This window comes from Arvicola amphibius, chromosome 12 (assembly GCF_903992535.2).
Source record: "Arvicola amphibius chromosome 12, mArvAmp1.2, whole genome shotgun sequence".
Classification (NCBI taxonomy): Eukaryota; Metazoa; Chordata; class Mammalia; order Rodentia; family Cricetidae; genus Arvicola; species Arvicola amphibius.
Genome location: NC_052058.2, coordinates 164,645,245 through 164,668,069, shown reverse-complemented (window position 1 = coordinate 164,668,069; position 22,825 = coordinate 164,645,245). Strand labels below are relative to the sequence as shown.

The window sequence follows — 22,825 nt, the reverse complement described above, 5'->3', positions numbered from 1 at the left end:
TTGCTATAGGTCCAAAGCAGTTTCTTTATTAATTAGTAGTAATCACAGCACACAGAGGGGAATCCCACATCAAAGTAGTTCTGAAAGCACCCTGATTCAAGACAAGTGGAAACCACATGGTGGCTCACAACCATCTGTAATGAGGTCTGGTGCCATTGTATGCATAATAAATAAATAATATTTAAAAAAAAAAGTAAATCTTGGATATATATAAAAAAGTCAGTGCATAAAGTAAAGTGGTAACATTTGTGAATATGGGTGATTTGCCTGTATGTATGACTTGTGCACCTCGTGTGTGCCTGTAGAGGACCGAGAAGGCATTGTATCCCTGGAACTGAGATCATAAACAATTGTGAGCTGCCGTCTGATGCCTTCACACTATCCTTTGAAAACATTTGAAATAAGTTTCTCAGCTGTAGACAAAGCAAAAACGAAACTATAATTCATAAATACACGAACTTTTCTATCCAATTATAAAATCATATAATTTAAAAGTAAGACCCTGCCTCATTTTGTATCATCTTCAGAGACATAAAACCATAGAATTTATAGGTGAAGGAGCGTAGAGACCTCCTGTTCCAGGCTCCTTTCTTTACGGAGGAGATAAGCATGTAGTTCAGTTAGTAAACTGAGAATGCTCTGCTAGCCGTCTGTTCTAATGCAGTCCTCAAAGGTTGCGTGCTAGCTGGGCGGTGGTGGCGCACGCCTTTAATCCCAGCACTCGGGAGGCAGAGGCAGGCGGATCTCTGTGAGTTCGAGACCAGCCTGGTCTACAAGAGCTAGTTCCAGGACAGGCTCTAAAGCTAAAGAGAAACCCTGTCTCGAAAAACCAAAAAAAAAAAAAAAAAAAAGGAAGGTTGCGTGCTTACTGGAGGCCCGCTGCCCCTCCCCCCCATACTATCTCCTGTGCATTGGGCACTGACCTAGTAATTGTCTGCAAATATAGTAAGATTTCATCACTATACACAAAGAATTCACAGTCTAGTTGGGGAGACACATAGGAAAACTAAGTATAATGCAATGCCTTTTTCTCTTCCTCCTCTTCTCAACAGAATTTCACTCTGCAGCCCAGGGCTGTCCTCCAGTCCCGGCCTCCTGAGTGCTGGGTAGCAAGCATGAGCTACCATGCCTAGCAGCACAGTGATCTCAGTAGCTACATTCAGAGAGAGCATTGTTGTAGGATAACAAATACACAAAGCTACTGGAGCGAGGAAACTGTGACCCCGTAGACCTGGAAAGGACTGTCTTTGTGCCTGTCTTCTTCACCCTGTCCCTCCGCATGGCTCCAAGTCTTTCTACTGCATCTTTCTTTTCATCCAGGTCATTTCTCCGCTCATCCATCCCGTTTGCTCACCTCGCTGCCTCCAGATATCAGCTGGAGACTATGGTCCCGTATTTGACTCCCTTTACTTCATTGACTCTGTTGTCTCCCCAACTTCATACTTGCAGGAGAGAGAACTTTATTGTCTCAGCCGAAGTTACGTTACTCCTACTGATCCCGACAGCCTCTTGTAATCTGTGTCCAGTTCAGTGTTTCTAACCCAGAGGGTGGGAGGTAGAGACAGGGAGTACTGCTGGATCACAAGAGTTGTTCCTGGTTATGCATTTTAAAGTAAATTTCTTTCTCTCTTATTTTAAAGGTTTGAATGTTTCAAGACAAAGAGCTCAATAAACTACCATCTGCTTTTTACCCTAGTCCTATTCAGTTTAATAGTAACCACGGTAAGTCATACTTTATCTCCAGTAAAGTGTGCCGTGTAGGAGATTGGAGTAATCAGCTTCCAGTGTTTGCGTCAAGCTATGCAGACTGAGATGTTTTTATGCAATTGGGATGTCTTATTTTTAGACTTTGCACTTTTATTTCCTTTTCAAAAATTACTTTTAATTAAAAAAGCTTTGAAAAGTTTGTTTTTAGATTCTATTTTGTGTGTGTGTGTTTGAGTGTTCTGTCTATATGTATGTGCACCGTCTGTGTGACAGATGCCTGCAGAGGTCGGAAGATATTAGATCCCCTGGAGTTTCAGGTGGTCGTGAGCCACTGTGTAGGTGCTGGAAATGGAATCTGGGTCTCTGTAAGAGCAGCAAGTGCTCTTACTCAATGAGCCGTCTCTGCAGTCCCCAAATTAACTGTTTAATATGTTGTGTTTTTTTTTTAATATAAAGAAAAGGTTGAAAAGTAAATCCTTAGTAGTGATGGGGAAAAATTGTTTTTCTCAAGGATGAACTTACTCCCTCTTTCTTGTTAAAAACAAGAAGTGAGGTTTTCCCTGTTAGCCATACTGTGACTTTTCTTTGGAAATCTGTGTCAGGTACTAGAAATACAAGTGACTAAGAAGCCCTTGGTATCATGAGGGAACTCGTTCTACTGGGAACCAAAGATGATGATGCGAGGATAGAGGGTCCCGTCCTGTGGTGACGCAAGGAGAGGATCATTTAGGGCCATGTGAGCGCACTTAGCACATCATACATGTGTGCATCTTTGTCTTTAGGAGCCATCTTTAAACGCTAACTGTGGGACTGGAGGGACGTCCAGTAGTTAGCGTGCACAGCGCTCTGTCAGGTGCCCACAGACCCGTTTCTCTCACGGTAGATGGATCTGTTGCCTTCACAACCCTGCTCTCATGTGCAGGAATGTTCACATGTGTGCACATGCAGACAAATAATTAAGCATTATAAAAACAAATTGCTTTAAAATTTAATTTACTCTTGAAGCCAAGATGATGGTGTGTGCTTGTTATCCCAACACCTGGAGCCTAAAACGAGGATAAGAACTTTGAGGCCATCCTGAGCCACATCATGTGTTCTAGGCCAGCTTCAGCTAACTGACTTGTCTCAGCATGCCCCCACTTCCTTCATAACTTTAATTAAGAAAATACTGCTTGATAGGGATCACACATGGGTTTGAGGCCATCCTGGGCTACGTAATGTTTTGTTCTGAGCTTAGAACTTAGAAAACAAAAACAAAGATTACTGCTTGAACTAGGCATGATGGCTTGAGGCTGTCCTGGGCTACATCAAAAGACTGTCTGAGGAAGGAAAACAGAACCAGAGAAAAATACTGTTTGAGTTGGTCATGGAAGCTTCAGAGGAGAGTCTCTAAGTTAGATGTTAACTAATGAGCAGGGTTTTTTCAGGCCTCTGAGCAACAGTGTGGCAAAGCATTTTTAGTCTTTTGTATTTCTATACACACAGCCCTTAGAATAGCAAAGTGAATTGCTCTTTTTTGAAAATTACTATGTGCCAGATGTTTACTGAATACTTTGCCTTGATTGTCCAATTAAGTAATCATGGGTACGATTGAGAGAGGTTTTATGTATGTAATTGCTTTATGGTAGGGGAAGTAGTAAACGGGTCTCGGGAGTGAGACAGTGTGTCAGGTGATAACGTCCCGTATGTGCTGTGCTTAAGAGTTTAGATTTGTTCTCTAAGTAGTATTGATCTGTAAAGTAGAAAAATGTAATCAGACAAGTTTTAGAAAAATCATGTGTTACAGAAGATAGATTAAAGGAATCTGGAGATTAAATACAGGAACTTTTCATACTTCATAAAATTTGGGGCTAAGATTGAAGTACTGTAACTATGGTGAGGATGTAAAGAAGCAGCCGTGCGCAGTCTGGGATGTGTGGCCTATTGACGAGAGAGGGTAGAAGTGCAGAGTGCTACTGTAGCCATCTAAGTCATGTGGGACAAAGACAGAGTGGCACACAGTGCTACTATAGCCATGTAAGTCATGTGGGACAAAGACAGGATGGCACACAGTGCTACTGTAGCCATGTAAGTCATGCGCATGCCTGTAGTCCCAGCACTTAGGCCAAGGCATGACATCCCAAGTTTGAAGCTAACATAGAATACACAGCAAGACCTTTTAAAATTAAAATGTGGAGCCAGCATGTTGGAACAAGCCTATAATCCCAGCACTCAGGAAGCAAAGGCAGGAGGATCATGAGTTAAAGGTCATTTTTTTTTTCTACATAGAAAATTCAGGGCCAGGCTACCTGAGTCTTAAAATATAAAAATTAAATTTCTGGATGGTGGTGGCACACAACTTTAATCCCAGCACTCAGGAGACAGAGACAGGCAAATCTCTGAGTTCAAGGCCAGTCTGGTCTACAGAACAAGTTCCAGGACGGTCAGGGCTACACAGAGAAACCTTGTCTCAAAAAAACAAAACAAAACAAAACAAAAAGTTAAAATTAAAAGCTAAAAATATATATAAGATAATAAGATTGTAGTTGCACTTCATCTGGTAAAGTGCTCGCCTAGTGTACAGAAAGCCCTGATTCCGTCCTCATAACTGAGTAAAACCAAGTGCCTTGGTGAATGTCTGCATTCCCAAAACCTAGGCTAGACAGGTGGAGGCAGGAGGATCAGAAGTTTGAGGTCATATTTAATAATATAATCAGTTTAAGACCAGCCTGGGCTATGTGTCTTTTAAAAATAAATAAACTGGACCAGCAAAATGGCTCAGTCGGTAAAGGATCCTGCTACTAAGCCTAAAAATCTAAGTTTGATCATTGGAACCTCAGGATTGTGGGGAAAGAGCTGACAGCTGCAAGGTGTCCTCTGCTTCGCAGATTGAACTGTGAACATCTTGTTCACAAAAGATAGTTAGTAAGCATATGCTGTGATGTAGGAAGGAATAAACTTGGTTTATAATATGTTGAGTTTTAAGTGTCCAGTATTAGTGATACTGGAGGCTTAACAGGTAGGGTGGACTAAAGGTACAGATTTGGGAGTTGTTTGGGGTGTAGGTTGTATCAGAAATACGGAGACCCGTGAACTGGTCCCAAAGTAAAACACACTATTAAGACTAAAAAGATACAACCCTATGGAATGCAGACATTTGAGGACCATGGAGAACTATAGCCAGCAAAGGAGACAAAGCAGACAGCAGAGATACAGGAAAGACAAGAAAGCCTCGCGTCACAGAGTACAGACTGTTCTAGAAGTGAACAGTAAACGGGAGGATGGCTTAGCAGGCAGAGGTGCTTGCCGCGAGACCTGACGACTCAGTTCAGCTCCCAGAACCCATGGGATGGAAGGGGAGACTTCACCCTCATAAGCTGCTCTCTGACCTCACCTCGTGATGTCATATGTGGACAGTGAAGAAATGTAAAACAAAAGCAGCTATTGGTTGTCTCTGAGTAGGTAAGAAAAGGAAGCATAACAACCTACTAAAGGAAACTCAGCTGGTTAAGATGGTAAACAGAATATTCACTGTTTCCTTTGCCTGAACTCTGTACTGGTTAATAATGAAAGAATCCTACAACTACAGAAATGAAAAGAAGGCATGCCATTGTTCTAACAGAGGGAATCAGTCAAGAATGCTAGCTAAGTTTATCTAGCAAGTTGGCATAAAAATCAAGACTAGACCCATTTGTAAGCTAAGAGATGTTACAACTAGAAGCAAATCAAGCTTTGGACTCAGGTGGGTGTGAGCTTGGATCTAATATTTTCACTTCGTGCTCTCGCAGCCTTAGTTTTCCTTATGATAAATGAAGATAAAATAGAACATTTTATACTAGCTGTAATATTAATATCTGGCACATAATAAGGACTCCGTAATTCTTGGCCTAGAAAACAGTGTTGAAGAGACACATCCTTAAGCCTGGCCCTTGGTGCTCACCTATCACCCTTGCACTCGAGAGAGGCAGGGGATTGTGAGTCCATGGCTAACCTAAGGTACATAATGAGTTCCAGTTAGTATTTTGAAGGAAAGACACAAATTAGACATATTCTCTTTATTGAATTTATAGTTAACAGGAAATGTTTCAGTCAAAACCCTTTGACTACTTACAGGAAATAATTGTGGTCTTTTTATAGTAAAAAACATTTCAGAAATAAATTTTTAGCTAAGTTTTAAAACTATATGAAGTTTCATTAGATTATTACATCAAATGAAGATGTAAAGATGTCTAAGCTCAGTTCTAGACAGCAAGGAGATTATCAGCTTACAGGGAAACCAGAAAACCAGTAGAATGCTGTAGGTAGCAGTTCTCAGCTTGTGGGTCGTGACCCCACACATCTGATAGCCTGCATATTAGATATTTACATTACAATCTATATCAGTACCAAAATTGCAGTTACGGAGTAGCAACTAAAGAGTTTTATGTTGGTGTCACCACCGCATGAGGAACTGTGTTGAGGGTCACAGCGTTAGGAGGTCACTGCCGTAGATGGAAGAGATCAGAAAAGACTTGAAAGAGGAATAATCTGTGTTGAATTTTCAAAAGTACTTGTGAGTTGTGGAGGATTTCTGAACAAAGTTGCAGATGCAGGAGGCTGGAAGTAACGACGCAGCAAAGCAGCCTGCGCTCTGGAGGCCAGAGGGAGGCCCGGCAGGGGGACAGGAGCCTGGACTTGGTTGTGGTGGGGCAAGGGTCATTGAAGGGTTGTTTGAGTTTTGATTCCTTCGTACTGTGTCATTTAATAAAAGTGTGCTCTGTAGACAATATGTGTATATTAAATCTCGCAAATGCATTGAACTTAACACCCACAAGACTTGGGAGCCTGAAACTTGGGTCTGTGTAACTGAAGGTGTATCTAGGTAGTGAATAGTTAGGAGGCAGAAATGGGTACAAGGAATTTGAGTGGTTTCGCTTACTGATAATCTAGTGTGTCTAGATCCTTTCATGTACTCTAGCTTAGTATTCTCCATGCTGCATCCTTCATTCTGCACCAAGTCTTTTAAGTTAAGTGACAGTTGCTGAGACCCTGGAGCAAGTAAGTGAAGAGCTAGAAATTTGACTCTGATCCCAGACTACAGTATTCTTTCTGCTGGTACAGAGACTGTCGACATAATTTGTTTACCCTTCATGAGTAACCTTGTATCCTCGACCCTCCTTGGGACCAGTGCTGACGAAAGTTATTTCCTCGGCCATGGCTGGGCTGGCTTGGGAGAAGCTGTCTGTAGGTGCTCGCCCTCCTGTGCCCAGTCCGCCTCATCTGATTGGTTTTATGTAGCTGGGGTCTGGTTGGAATAACATGGGGAAGGAGAGGGCTGGGGTCTGAAGAGTGGTTGGAATAGGTTTATATTCCTTCCTTCACTTAACGTTTCTAATAATATTTTTCAGATTTACCTAAAAGTAAAAGAGCCTATATTCCATCAGGTAATTTTTAAAAAGATTTATTTATTTCATGTTATTTATATGAGTGTTTTGCTTGCATGTATGTCTGTGTACCGTATGCTTGCTTGGGGCCTGTGAAGATCAGGAGAAGGTTATGAAGTCATGGTTCTCTTTCCCACATACAGCAATAATGCGCACGATAAAAGTGGGAGCAGGCTGGGCTACCCATGTCCATGGTGGTTCACACCCTCGGCCCAGAGGGTAACAATCAGGATAGCTCGGTGTGCTCAGGTTGTGCCACACTCGTGTGCACACACACTTGTGTGCACACATGCAGACACACACAGAGACAAGACAAATGCTTCAAGAGAGTGGAACAGTGGCGTGCTCAGCTGGGCATGGAAATGTGTGTGCCTTCTGCCATACCTCCTCCTGCTCACCTGCGTCCTTCTTACCATTTTGTTTTTATATAATAAACTGCCAAACAGTTGAACAAGCAAGCTGTTTCTCGCTGTTGGAGTAAGTTACAAATATAGAAAGAGACAGTTGGGCTTGGTGGTGCATACCTCTAATCCTAGCAGTCTGGAGCAAGAGGAGGTTTTAGAATTCAAGGTCATAGTCCTCTTACTGGGTTGCATTGCACAGCCTTAATACAAGGGGAGGTGCTTAGTTCTACTGCAACTTGATATGCCATCTTTGTTGATACCCTTGGGAAGCCTGTCCATTTCAGAACAGAGGAGGAATGGATTTGGTGGGGGAGCTGTGGTCAGAGTGTAAAATAAACAAAGTTAACTTAAAGAACTTTGGAGCAATGATAATTAAAAAAACTTGAGGTCAATATTATTATGAACTCATGGCTTAGATGCCATATTTAGAAAAGTCTACAATGAATTTAGTGTCCCCAGTGATAGGTGTCAAATGGGTGTCACGCTAGCTCCTGTTGTAACTCACTGAGGGCACTGCATCATTTTAGTAAACCACGAAGACATGTAAAACAAACCCAAACTTAAGGAAATTCCCCAAAGTAACTTGACCATAACCTTTAAAATTATCAAAGTCATAGGTCAGAGAGTATGTGCCTATAATCCCAGAACTCTGGAGGTTAAGGCAAGAGAATTGCAAATTCAAGCCAACCTAGGTTATGTAACAAGATTCTGTGGGCCACAAAAGCTAAATTCATCAAACACAAGTAAAGAGTGAGGAGCTAGTCTGGAAAAAAGACTTCAGAAAATATCCTAGCTTGATTCTGTCACTGCAATAAAAACCATGGCCAAAAGAAACTTAAGAGAAAGGGTTTATTTCATCTTAACGTTTACAGTCCATCATTTAGGGAAGTCAAGGTAGGATCTCAAACAGGAACCTGGAGGTAGGTACTTAAGCTGAGAGTGTAAGATATACTATCTTCCTCCTCGTGGATTGCTCAATTTGCTTTTTTTTTTTTTCTAAGAGATTATACTCTAAGGCAGGCAGTGGTGACGCATACCTTTAATCCCAGCTCTTAGGAGGCAGAGGCACGCAAATCTTTGCGATTGAGGTCAGCATGGTCTACAGAGCAAGTTCCAGGACAGCCAGGACTACAGAGAAACCCAGTCACAATAAACAAACAAACAAATAAAAAAGAGAGCAATTATAATTTAATTCCCTTTCCTCCCTCCAAACTCTCTCATATACTCCTCCCACTCTCCTTCAAATTTATGGCCTCTTTTTACCGGGGGGGGGGGGGGCTAATTGTTACTGCATGCATATATGCATATGTGTATACAATTATATAACGTATTCGGTCCGTATATTGCTCCCTGTATATATGTTTTCAGAGTTATCAGTTGGCACCAGACAAGCTCTTCCTTGGGCACGCTGCTTCTCTCATCCCCAACTTCTCTCTGTTGCCTGTGTTCTTTGTGTAAACTTGAGGCCTCATGGGCTTTTTTCCGTCCAGTTTGGCATGTGCATTGCTGCCATCCTGGTCTAGCTCATATTTGGGCAGTCATGTTGGTGAGACTTTATGGGTGTAGCTTCTGATAATACTAGGAGAGACAGTCTCACAGCAAACTCCCTGGCTTTCTGGCTCTTAAAGTCTTCCCATCTCTTGTGCAATATTCCCTGAGCCTTGGGTGCGGGAATTATTTTGTAGATGTATCCATTGGGACTAGGATCCACAACTCTGCCTTTTTGATTGGCTGTGGTTATGGGAGGAGAATCTATACCCACTGCCTTAATCACAGCATAATCCCTAACGGCAATCTATGAATATTTATTTGTATACTCACAGGTAATGTAGTATCCTTCTCTGCAACGGATGGAGACTACTACGGAAAACCTCGGCTTGCTTTTTGATATAACTCAGGACTATTTGCTCAAGGTGGCACCACCCACAGTGGGCTAGGCTCTCCCACATCAATCTTTAATCAAGAAAATGCCCTCCAGACTTGCCCACAGGTCAATCTTATAGGGGCATTTTCTCAATTGAGGTTCTGTCTTCCCAGATGACTCCAGCTTATGTCAAGTTGACAAAAAACAGGCCAGCACAGTTGAGAGGTGTGATAACTGAATGCAACTTTCATGTCCTGTGTAATATTTTGTTTTGTTTTGAGATGGGGTCTTATAATGCAGTGCTAGCTCACCTGGAACTCACTGTGTAGACCAGGCTGGCCTCTGTCTCCTGAGTGCTGGGATTAAAGGCATCAGCAACCATGCCTGGCTTATTTGTGTTTGGGTTTTGCCTATTACAAATATTAAGACAACTGTAACTTTTGATTAAGGCTGTTTAGTGTCATACCACGATTATCGTAGTTCCCTGTGTGTGTACTTTGGATATATAATAAAATATCTTTAATGTTTAGTTATAGATAAGTAATTAGAGAGGGGAGTTGGGAGGAAGGGAGAAACAGACAGAGATAATGAGGCAAAATATTGACTATTGCAGAGTCGGGAACAGCTGTACTAAGCGGGATTCCTCCTCTGCTCTGCGGCATCTGTTCTCACTCCTGTTCTTGGCTGTGGTCTCACTGGACAGCTCCAGTCTTCAAACTGGAGAAGCGTCTAGCTCAGCCTTCCAGATGTAGGGAGTAGATGTGTACACCACACCTGCCTGATTTCATTCTTCTAATGGTATCTTCTGGTGAATCTGATGTCCTAATCTTAAGATGAATGGTTAATGGGGCTGGAGTGAGAGTGGGGTGGTAGAATATCTGGCTCGCAGTCAGAAGACCTTGGGTTCAGCCCCTAGCCCATGAAGAAACAGAGAACAATGAACAAGTTGTCTGGTCTCTTGATGGAGACACAACTATCCATTATTTGAAAACAGCAGTCTTAGCTAAAGAAACACTCACCAGCTTGGGAATTTAAGAGTCTTGGTTTCTTGACACTTGGTAAGTCATACAGAAATCTCTTTGGTCTTTAATCTTTTAATTTTTTGATTTATAAAAATAGTGAAAATGGGCCAGCAAAATGGTTCAGCGGTGCAAGCCTGACTACTGAATTCAGTCCCTGGTTCTCATGGCGAAGGGGCACCTCTGCTCACCTGCATCTCTCACACACAAACACCCAATAACAATAAATTACAAGCATTTTAAAGTGTTGAAAAGAAGCAAATGTATCATTTTATAAGTGTCATGTGAAAACGATGTGGTTGTATTCAGCAAGCTTAATAGTCAGATTGATGCTAACCCTGCACAGGGCTCAGTGGGTGAGAACAGTGGCTGCTCTGATGGAGAACTGGGTGCAGTTCCTTGCACCCACATGGCAGTCAGAACCAACCGTCTGTGACTCCAGTGCCAGGCAATCTGATGCCCTCTTCTGGCTGTGCAGGCACCAGGCATGCACATAATACACATGCATACAAGAAAACCATGTGCATTGATAAAAATAAAGGAATATGTTACAAACTATGTATTAAGATGTCAAATGACATACAAATTCCTGCCCATGATAGTTGGTGAAAAACTTTTAAAAGATATTTAACTTAGCTCTAGAGATAAGGAACGCTATAAAACTGAGAGGAAAGGGTTCATAAACGCCAAAGGCGTCTGCTAGACAGATTGAATTTCCTGAGAAGGAAAGTACTGATAACAATTCTCATTCACTATTAAGTCCAAGGTGACCCAGAAATCTCCAAATGAGAGCCCACATTTGATGGTCTTTCAAAATAAGGTAATACCCTAATTACATAACTGCCACATTAGATATACCAACATAGCTTAAAGCAAAGGAACAAGAAGAAAAGCATATATAAGAGTAGATAAAAAAAGAAAGCCTAAGACACCAGTGAAGCCGTTTAGCAGCAAACTGATATCTCTGAGACAGACCTTCTGCTGTCTCCAGGAGCCGGGTAACTAAATTTTCCTGACAGATTTCCACTACAGATGACATCATTACACGGAATCTTGTCTTTTCTCACTTGACCCTCAGGCTCTGTAAAAACCCACTGTGTAAACATTGTGAAAAGCAAGACTAAGCGTTTTGAGTTAAATTTTTTCTATTATGCTTCTTTATACATTTTATTACTAATTAGGACTGTAAGTAAGATAAGCACATTTGGAAATATAACTAGTAATTTTGATCTATTATATGCTACATTGTATATAAATACACACACATGTAGTATGGCTGTCTGATCATGCATATTATACAGATTGAATTAACAGTATCATACTAAAATACCTTTCTTTATAAATGAAATAGGTGAGAGTTTGAAAGGATAAATGATTGATCTGCTTTTCCTCATCTGGTTATTGGCAAAGCTAGAAAAAAAGGTGTTTTTTTTATTTCACAGCCTATATTATCATGTCATACTCTGGTGTTCAGTTACTTTGGAATCTTTTATTATGAGAAAGATCAGTGTTGTGTGTTGGTGACTGACTTCGAGGTAGGGTCTAGCAATGTAGTCCAGGCTACCCTCTAACTAATGACCTGCTGCCTGAGCCTCCTGCGTGATTGGAGTACTCAGTAATGGAAGTGGGTGTCACCGCACCTGACTCCTCGTCTTTTTAAAGCTGACTTTAAATTGGACATGCTAGCACACAGCTATAATCCCAGCACCTGTGAGACTTAAGGCAGGAGGGTCCAGAATTCCAGGCCAGTCTAGTTTACACAGTAAGACTTTGTGTGAAATAAAAGAAAATGGGAGCTGAGGCTGTAGTACTCAGTGACAGAACACTTCCCTAGTACTTGTGAGGCTCTGGTCCAGGCTTTGTCACCACGGGATGTGTGGATAGATGGACGGAGGATGGATGGATGATGGATGGATGGACGGATGATGGATGGATGATGGATGGACGGACAGACCATGGGTGGAATGGATGGGTAGGTAGGCAGGAAGAGTTGTACTGACCACTTTCTCTTTCTCTCCTGTTCAGGTCATGTATGGAATGTTGGTCTTTACATTAGTACTCCGTTCTATTTATATTGTCACATGGTAAGTAGTTTGGGACTACCACCAGCATTCTGATGAAAATATACTCAGGCTTATAACAGCAAATCTGTAGCCTAAGTTGGAATACAGTAAAACCTAGCAGAACAGTGCTAGGAAACTTTAACCCAACATTTATTTATGACATGTACTTATTAATGTGCATCATATAAAAACAAGTTCTAAAATTAAAGAAATTTGAAGGGAACTGTGTATGAGACATCTGCTTGAATATGTATGTCATTGACTAGGATGTTAAAGACTTGAAAAGTGCTACATTAAAGGAATGTGTTTGTTGGGCTGGAGAGATGGCTCAGAGGTTAAGAGCACTGGCTGCTCTTCCAGAGGTCCTGAGTTCAGTTCCCAGCACCCACATGGTAGCTCATAACCATTTATAATGAGATCTGGTGCCCTCTTCTGGCATGCAGGTATATATGCATATAGAGGTCTCGTATACATAAAATACATTATTTTAAAGAATTAAAATTTAAAAAGCAAAATGTTTTTGTTGCTCAAACTTGCATGACCAGGTTAAGTAACACCTCGAGGAAGACTGCTATGTCATGAAATGTTCCACAACCTAGGACACAGGTTAGCAGCTGAGCGCTTAATGGACTTAAGGCCGCTTCCATCCTCTCACCAAGTATTTCACAAAACATCACTTAAGAATTCTACATACTCTGTAATAGAAGTTTATGTTGTGTGGCGCTGGCACACATTTTTAATCCTAGCACTCAGAGCAGAGGCAGGTGAACCTCTGTGAGTCCAAGGCCAGCCTGGTCTACAGACTGAGTTCCAGTACAGTCAGGGCAACATAGAAAAACCCTGTCTCAATATATATAATTAAATAATACTCATGAGATTACTTTAAATAGATCCACGCTCAGCTCTGTAAATGGTTCGTTCTGTGCAGTTTTCCAGTTTTTGTTTTTAAAGTAAGCCTTTTATTTTGAGATATGTAGAAATGAATGTATAACATAGTATCCCAACCAGGAGCTGACGCTGGCACAGCTGAGATACAGAGCACATCAGCAGAAGGGTGCGTGCTGTGCCTTTACCCCTCTCCTACTTCTCCCTGTGCTCACCCCCGGCAGTTACTAGTCCTTTCCTATGGTTTTGTTAATCCAAGAAAGTTTGATAAATAATAGCATATAGCATGTAGCCTTAGAGATTGTTTTTGACCCTCAGTATAATCCTCTGGATAGTAGTGTGGATTTTCTCTTGCTGCTGTAGTCCATGGTATAGATGTGCGCCAGTTGAGTAACTTACAGGTTGGGGCTGTTGTAAAGCTACTGTGAGCATCTGTGTTTTTGTAGAAAGTGGAATTGCTGGGCCGTGTGGTAATTGTATGTTTAGTTTTTCTTAAAACTGAAAAAAAAAATGTTTTCCAGCATGGATTTTACATTTTTGCCATATGTATGATGATTCAGTTTCTCTGCTTCCTCGTCAACAGTTTTTGTCTCATGAAGGTATGAAGGTACACACGAGTATCTTTTAATTTGCGTTTCCTAATTAATCATGTTGAATGTATTTTCCTATATTTTTTTAAAGATTTATTTATTTATTATGTATGCAGTGTTCTGCCTGCATGTCTACCTGCAGGCCAGAAGAGGGCGCCAGATCTCATTACAGATGGCTGTGAGTCACCATGTGGGTGCTGGGAACTGAACTCAGGACCTCTGGAAGAGCAGCCAGTGCTCTTAACCTCTGAGCCATCTCTCCAGCCCTTTTCCTATAATCTTTCTTTTACCATTAGTGAGTTCTCTTTAGTGAAATATTTGTTGTGCTTTTGCTCATTTTCTCTTGGATTTACAAGAATTAACAAGGCTATTTTCTTGTGTTTACAAGTTTTAAGATTTTAATTTTTATCAAATATATAATTTATAAATATTTTTCCACAATCTGACTTTGTCTTACATATTCTTTTCAGAACCTTTTTTAAATATATAATTTATTTTTACTTTATGTTCATTGGCATTTTGCCTGCATGTGTGTCTCTGTCAGGGTGTCAGAAGCCCTGGACTGGAGTTACAGACAGGTGTGAGCTGTCATGTCGGTGCTGGGAATTGAACCTCAGTCCTCTGGAAGAACAGCTAGTGCTTTAACTGCTGGGCCATTTCTCCAGCCCCCAGAATCTTTTTAGCAACCAAATATTCATAATTTTGATGTTATACTTTTAGATTTCCTTTTGTTGTTATTTGTTTGTTCTGAGATGGATTCTTGCTCTATATATCCTTGGCTGATCTGGAATCACTGTGTAGATCAGGCTAGTCTCATACTCACAGAGATCTTCCTACTGCTGTCTCCCAAGTGCTGGAATTAAAGTTGTATGCCACACACCCAGCCTGGCCATTTTCATTTATTTATTTATTTATTTATTTATTTATTTATTTATTTATTTATATTTAATTTTTTTCACTTTACATACCAGCCCTAGTTCTCCCTCCTTCCCCTCACTTCCTCCCCCATTCCACCCTCCCCCACCCTTTTACTTCTGGGAGAGGGTAAGGCCTCCCTTGGGAAGTCAACAAAGTCTGTCATACCAAGTTAAGTCAGGACCAAGCCCCTCCCCCTATATCAAGGCTGAGCAAGGTATCCCACCATAGGGATTTGGCTCCCAAAAGCCAGTTAATGTCTAGCCTGGCCATTTTTTAGAGTTCCATTCCATCATCTCTATAGTGTGCTCTTTTTGCTCTCAGTGTGTGTATACAGCCCATTAAGGTCTATGTTGTCCATTTCTGGTGCGGTGCAGAAACCTTACCTTCCTTTTTGTGCCTGTGGTAGTTTTCTGGGGACATCTGGGATCCGCTGCCTCTCGGGTCTGGAGCCTGTGACTATAACTGCAGGTGTCTCCGTGCATCCCGCTGCACCGTCTTCTGGAGGTTGGCTGGCAACTCTGGCCTTACTTAATTTGCAGTTTCTGCCTTTGCTGTCATTTGGTCTTCCCCTTGTGTCTTCACATGGCCATGTTCTTGTAAGAACACCAGTCTTCTCAAAATACAGACCTGTTCCAGTCTAGCCTCATCTGGGATATCGGCAGTGACCCTAGTTAGAAACAAAGTCACATTCTGAAGTGCTAGGGGTAGGGATTCAGTGTATTTTGGAGGTGGAGAAGAGAATAATTTAACATGTTTTGTTCCATTTTAAATATAATTACCTAAAATATTTTCTCTACATAAGTTTAGAACCACATCAGATAACATTATGATTTTTGCCTTAGTTGTAGTACATTTTCTTTAAAAACTCAAGGAAAGGGAAATATATTTTCGGGTTCTGTCACTTGAGACAAGATAGTCTCGCTATATTGCCCAGACTGGCCCTGAACTGATCCTTCTCTTCTTCCTGGATACCTAATAAGGATGGAAAGCTGGGCGTCCAGTCTGCTAAATGGCTTGGGGAAGGAACTACAGTGTGTGTGTGTGTGTGTGTGTGTGTGTGTGTGTGTGTTCAGTGCCTGGCAGAGAATGTGATTCAGTGTTAATAGTTCTCCCATCAGTAAAAAATCCCACCACTGAAAAGTTGTTGGGCAAGTATATCGGGTTTTCTCCTTCATATACCTAACAGTCTTGATGGGCCATTCTCTCTCAGTACCTTTAAATAGCTAAACGTTCAGCAGCTGTCTAGGCACAGTGGTGAACCTGCTGGAGTCCCAGCTCCTGGGAGGTTGAGCAAGAGAACTGCAGGAGTCCAGAAATTTGAGACCAGCTTGAACATAGCAAGACCCTCCTCAAAAAATCTTTTTAAAGTATGTAATACATGGTTGACAAAGACATTAAATTAATAAATGTGTTAGCTCTTCATCTCCTGAGGACTTTTCTTTCTCATAAAAATGATGGTTTCCAGCTGTCACATGATCTGGACTTGAAGACTTGTCATTTTGCTTTCTTTTCCCCACAGGGTTTATCCATGGCTTAGAGGACTAGGCTATACATCCTTGACTATCTTTTTGTTGGGATTTTTATTGTGGAATGTAGATAACATCTTTTGTGATTCACTGAGGTAAGATATATTTTCATTCATAGAAAATACTTTTGGAAGCATCGTATTAAGCAGAGGATTTTGTAGGTATTTTAGTGTCCTAAATGAATTTGACCAGCATTGACACTGTGGAGCACAGTAAAATTAAACTCTGGGAATCCCTATTTAAATTGCCTGAAAGTTTAAACCTCAGAATATTTTATAATCTTGGGTTATTTTGTATGTGTGCATCAAAAACTATGCAGTTAATAACAGATTTACTGTGTCTTTGAAAACTGGTGTGGTGGCGCACGCCTTCAATCCCAGCATTTGAGAGGCAGAGGCAGTCAGATCTCTGTGAGTTCGAGGCCAGCCTGGTCTACAAAGTGAATTTCAGGACAGCCAGGACTATCACGCAGGGAAACCCTGTCAAGAAAGAGAGGGAGGGAGGGAGAGAGGGAGGGAGGGAGGGAGGGAGGGAAGAAAAGAAAAAAGAAAATGACCTAATCTGCGTCATGAAGCAACATAAGCGTTGGAATGCATGTGAACCTTGCCAAGGACGGCATCAGTCAGCAAGGCCTTAGACTGTTAGAAACTTGGAAGTTGTGTGGCCTGGTCTCTGCAGATTTATTACAGGAAAGGAGAAGGAGGGAGGTATAGCCTAAGATTAAAGGACTTGAGAGAGATATTATGGGCGCTACCATCAGCTCAGATGGTGGAGTGCTTGTCTGATATGCACGCGACCCTGAACTGGGTCACCAGCACCAAAAACCAAAGCCGGTGGTTAACAGTGTCATCATCAGCCTTTGTGGTCTTGGCTCACTGTGAAGACATGAGCACAACTGTTGGGCTTGATGAATAATGAAGTTTTCATACTAGAGGGTTATTACTAATATCTTAGATGAAAATAGTATTGTAGCTATGTTTTAAAGAAGTTTTCCTAGTGACATATACTGAAATATCTAGTGATAAAATATATCTAGAATTTTCCTCAGAGTAATGTAGGAGACACAGATGAAGGTTCATATGACTTGAATTTAGCATAATTGGATAATTATTGAAGTTCGGGTGTAAGGATTATTATTTAGCTTACTTTTGAGGAGGGTGATTTGTTTTTTTCAAGACAGGGTCTCACACAGCCCAGGTTGGCCTTGAGATCACTAGGTAACCAAGGATGGTCTTAAATTCCTTATCCTCCTGTCTCCATCTCCCAATGTTAGAATCACAAGCAGATGCCACCACCACATATGGCCCTTACTTTGCATACCTTTGCCTGTGTTTGAAATTCTCTATAATTCCCGTTGTATATGTACATGTGGAACTTTAAGTGTAGATAGTAAGTATATACTTTGTTTAGATCCCTATACTAAAAAGTTATGAGAATATAGACAAATATATCCTTTGCTAAATACTAAGATCAAGCTGGATATGGTGGTGTATGCCCATAATCCCAGCACTCTAGGTAGGAGGTTCAAGACATGAAAGCTAGCCTAGACTACATGAAACCCTGGGGGCCAGGGTGGGAAGAAGGAAGTAAGAAACTAAGATAGATGGATGCTTCTGAACTAGAAACACCCAGCAAAATGCCTAGGAGAGCTGAGTGGGTAGCCATCCCCTGGGTGTGACCCACTAACTCCCGTATGGTGGCCTCAAGTTGGCTTTCCACATTGGTATTCTTCTCTAGTGAATATTAGTATGATATATACTTATTTAATCAAAAGAGTTTGAGACCCACCCGGACTCAGGTAACTTACTTGGGGAACTATGTTAATCTACAAATTTTAAGTTCCTGCCACATATAGTTTTGCTAATGACCACTTCCTCAAAGAAGCACTTAGATGTGAAATCGTAGATATTAAAAGAATTTATAAGCTGTATAGTGGTATACTGAGATGGGAGGAAGTGTGTGTGTGTTCTTTCCCGAGCAGATAGCTGACTGTATTTGTGTTTCCTAAAGTGAGTTCCAGAAAATAGCTGTTCCTAAGTAGTAATAAAACACTACTTAAAAACAAAAACAGTGTCCATGGATCAGTGGTTACCTAGAAGAAAACAATGGATTCTGGGGAAAGACTATTCAAAACCTTTAATTAATTAAATACATTAAAGTTAATAAGAGGTCAATAAATTGTCTTCTACATTAATTTGAGTCATTTCTTCATGAACCTTTTGGAAATATTGTTTGTTCCACAATACCCTTTTAGAAAACAATACAGTGAGTGTACAGAACTTAAATAATTTCCGTATTTTACAATATTTCAAAGTGTAACATACCTTCAGTTGTAACAGTGCCCTCCCCTTCTCCACACAGGAACTTTCGAAAGAGAGCGCCCCCTATCCTTGGTGTCACGACACAGTTTCATGCCTGGTGGCATATTTTAACTGGTCTGGGCTCTTATCTTCATATCCTTTTCAGGTAAGAAATAAAGGCTCTTTGATGTCGTATTGGAAACGTTTTGCCTCTTTTTTTTTTTTTTGACTTTATGCTTCAAGAAGGTGTAAATATAAAATGTTGGAGACAGAATCAGCATTTCAGCACTGCCTTTGCCACTGGTGACCATAAGAATTCCCTTCCCAGCTGGATGGTGGTGGTGCACTTCTTTAATCCCAGCGCTCAGGAGGCAGAAGCAGGCGAATTTCTGTGAGTTTGAGGCCAGCCTGGTCTACAGGAGCTAATTCCAGGACAGGCTCCAAAGCTACAGAGAAACCCTTGAAAAAAAAAAAAAAAGCGTTCCCTTCCCTTCTCACATTATGCCGTGTGTGCCATGTGCATGAGGTCAGGAGCAGCTGGTGGCTGGGGATTCTCTCATGTGTACTCCAGAAGTAGATGGCTGACAGCTGACTAGTGTCCACGAGACCCATTCACACCCAAGTCTCCACAAGAGGGTGTGAGGGTGTATGTTCTTAGAGTGTTCTGTCCAGACCTTCTGGGGGTGCAAGGCTCCTTTTCCAGAAGTAACTTGGTTATCACTTTGTTCTCTTGAGACTGTTTATGATTAGACCCTTTTGGCAAAAATGGACAAGTCGTACCCCTATAGCATCCTTTTCCCAGTTACTGAGCCTTATCTTCCTTCAAATCATCTATTTGTGATTGATTTTTTAAAAAAAAAATTTATTTTTATTTTGCTTTTCCTGAACATATATTTTTATTTATTTATTTATTTATTTATTTATTTATTTATTTATTTATTATGCATGCAATATTCTGTCTGTATGTCTGCAGGCCAGAAGAGGGCACCAGACCTCATTACAGATGGTTGTGAGCCACCATGTGGTTGCCGGGAATTGAACTCAGGACCTTTGGAAGAGCAGGCAATGCTCTTAACCACTGAGCCATGTCTCCAGCCCCCTCCCCCGCACATATTTTTAATTTATTTTACTATGTTTTGCTGGCACACATTTCTGTGTGCCGTGTGTGCTTGGTGCTTGTGAAGGCCAGCAGAGGCCATCGGGTCCCCTGGAACTGGAGCTGCAGATGGTTATGAGCCACCAGTGCCCTTAACCGCTGAGTTGTCTCTGTTACCCCCTCAAAGTGTTTATGATGAGTTACATTTGTATTTACTCATCTTCCTCCCCAGCCAGGTGTAAGTTCATCCAAGCAGGGACTTACCTATTCGTTGCCACCTTTCAAATAGGAGAATAACGCCTAACATGTAGTCAGCAACCAGTGTATGTCTGTTAGTGGATGTGCACGTGCTCATGTGTTCACCAGTGGCGTTAGCCTCAGGGTCTTTGTGGGAACAAAGTGAAAAGTTATTGAAAAAAGCCGGGCGGTGGTGGCGCACACCTTTAACTCCAGCACTCGGGAGGCAGAGGCCGACAGATCTCAGTTCAAGGCCAGCCTGGTCTACAGAGTGAGTTCCAGGACAGCTAGAGCTTTCCAAAAAAAGAAAAGAAAAGGAAGAAAGAAAAAACTTTTCTTTGAACCAGAAATTCATGGTGGCTTGGGTCTGATGATGGAGGTTGAAGGTCAGACTACAGAATGGAAATCGTGTAATCGTGTGTTCTTTAAGACCAGCAGGTGCCGAGAAACAAAACTGAGGGACTCGTGTACAGGGAATGTTGCACAGTCAACTAAGTTTTACAAACTTAACAAGTAGGTTCTTGCAACGTTTACATTCTTGTTAGAAATATTAGAAAATTAGGTTTTGTATTGTGGTCCTGATACATTTGTCACTATTACAGTGCATTTAAACAGTGTCGTGCACATAGAACTGAGGTGTGCTCCTGACAGTGCGTGTCCGCTGTGTGCTCTGCTTGGCTGGTTTGACCTCAGCTCCAGCAGTGACAGACACCAACGCAACTGTTAATGCTTACAGCTGCATTTGCAAAGGTGGAATTGTGATACCAACCACGTGGGGCATTATAATGCGATGCTTGGTCCTAAACTACAGACACCTGAAGTTAAAGTCTTTGAGTTGATTTGTCTAAGAAATTTTTTCACTCTTCTTTCAGTTTATACACAAGAACACTGTACCTGAGATACAGGCCAAAAGTGAAGGTAAGTCGTGTTCTGAGGCAAGCTGGTGGTGGTCTTGAGAGAGCAAACGGATAGGAGAGACAAGGGGAGCCATGGGGCCCGCAGGGGGCTCCATATTACGGCTGCATATATTGGCTGCAGCCAGTAGTCATCAGTTCTGGTGTTCGTTCCCCGTCTTCTACTCTGTAATCTTAGAGAAGCCCGAGTTACTTCAACAGAGTGGAGCTGTTGGTAGCGACGTACAGCACTGTTTTAAGACTTGAGATGGCTCAGCACTTAAGCATGCCCTGCTCTTTCAAAGGACCCACGTTCCACTCCCAGCACCCGTGTCAGGTGCCTCACAACCACCTCTAACTCCAGCTTTGGGGACCCTGTGCCCTCTTCTGACTTCCACTAGCACTGTGTTCACATATGTGCATGTGCACACAAGTCCCCCCAGTTCCTTTAGGAGTCACAGGTTACATGCCTACTTCATTTACACAGATGAACTGAGTAGATTTTGAGAGCTGATGTCAGGAAGGCCCTTGCTGTGCGCAGGCTGCTCATACCAACAGCCTAACACGTGTTACCGTGCAGCCCCCAGGACGTGCTAACCCTCCTTCCTCTCAGGCATAGAGCAGCCTCTCTCTCCTCTCATCTTGTCCCCACCTGTCTCCACAGTTTCTCTTTGGGATCTGGCCCATGGTCATGTTTGAACCTCAGAGGAAACACTGACGAATTCTTCTATCAAGGAAACAAAAGCACCTGCTATAGTTCTGGCAAGATGGTCCAGAAGTCCCCAAAGACTTGCACATTCAGACACCATGCCCGTCACAAGAGATGGATGACTCAGCCACACAGAATGAGCATCGGTTTGTTGACTGTTTAGCTCCTGGCTTTATCTCATTTGTCTGTGACCTTTAAGATGCTTACAGAGAAACTGATAGGTGTATATTTATATATGGAATGGGAGAAGTTGGGCTTTTCTTAGCAGGTTAACAGTCAGTGCTGGTCATTCATGGAAAAAGTTAATATTTTTTCTTTTCTTTTTTACAAGAGTTGCATGTTAATTATACCTTTCCTAATTGTTGATTAAATATTGAACAAAGTCATTAAGGACTGGCAAAATCCCATCTCCAGATGGTTGACTGTGAGCCAGCACTTAGCTGTGTCAGCTTTGATTTATATTATTATATTAACCTCACGTGGATTTCTAATGTTAAAAAGGAAAAGAAAGCCCTGGCTGTAGCTGCCTGGGTAGCCCCTCACTGTCTGCCTTGGTGCTAGCTGGACCGCTGTAAGCAGACTCTAACCTGCCAGTGCGTGGGCTCTGTTCTCACCTCCAACAATTTGTTTCGGGCTCTGACCCACAGCCAGTCAGGGGGCGGGCCGTCTGTCATCCCTCTGGGAGTTCTTTTACGGCTAGGCTCCTGTCTTTCACCAGTTAAAGTCTGTTGTTTTGCTTTCTTTGATTTTCAAGTCATTATTGTTTTTGCGTCTAGCAAATTTAATTGGTGGTCTGGCTTACCCATATTCTGTATGCCAGCATAGTTTAAATGAAGTTACTAGAGAAAGTTGGACAGTTTTTACTTTTTGCATTGTGCAGTATTTTCCAGTTCTCAGAGAGGTCATGGCTATACCGAGACACATGTGTCAGGTTAACTACCAGTAAAACGGTCAGTACTGTTTTGCATAAAGCTTACTAAAGTATTTGCTTCTTCATTTTTTGAGGAGAAGAAATACAAGTATTGAAACAATACTGACTTGTAACTTCTGCAGCATCTAAAACTTTAAAAAGTCAGTAATAACAGTAAAGTCTCATGGTGAGGCAGATAAGTCTAATTTGGATCTGAGTGTCAAGAAATTGAATTGATTGTCACAAATAATAAATGAAAGATCATATATCTATTGATTGCATCCTGAGCTATGGCTTCAAAA

The 22,825-nt window shown here is 41.6% G+C and overlaps 1 protein-coding gene across 1 annotated transcript in view; it reads left to right on the top strand.

Moving 5' to 3' along the window:
* Acer3 (alkaline ceramidase 3) overlaps window positions 1–21,933 on the top strand; it is a 62,069-nt gene extending 40,136 nt beyond the window's left edge. The window contains exons 5-11 of the mRNA XM_038314150.1: window positions 1,641–1,722; window positions 7,074–7,109; window positions 12,422–12,480; window positions 16,372–16,473; window positions 18,740–18,844; window positions 20,884–20,929; window positions 21,569–21,933. Of these exons, the coding sequence (XP_038170078.1) occupies window positions 1,641–1,722; window positions 7,074–7,109; window positions 12,422–12,480; window positions 16,372–16,473; window positions 18,740–18,844; window positions 20,884–20,929; window positions 21,569–21,622 (484 nt within the window). The 3' untranslated portion in view covers window positions 21,623–21,933. The remainder of the gene's footprint in view (window positions 1–1,640; window positions 1,723–7,073; window positions 7,110–12,421; window positions 12,481–16,371; window positions 16,474–18,739; window positions 18,845–20,883; window positions 20,930–21,568) is intronic.
* The last annotated feature ends 892 nt before the right edge of the window (window positions 21,934–22,825 follow it).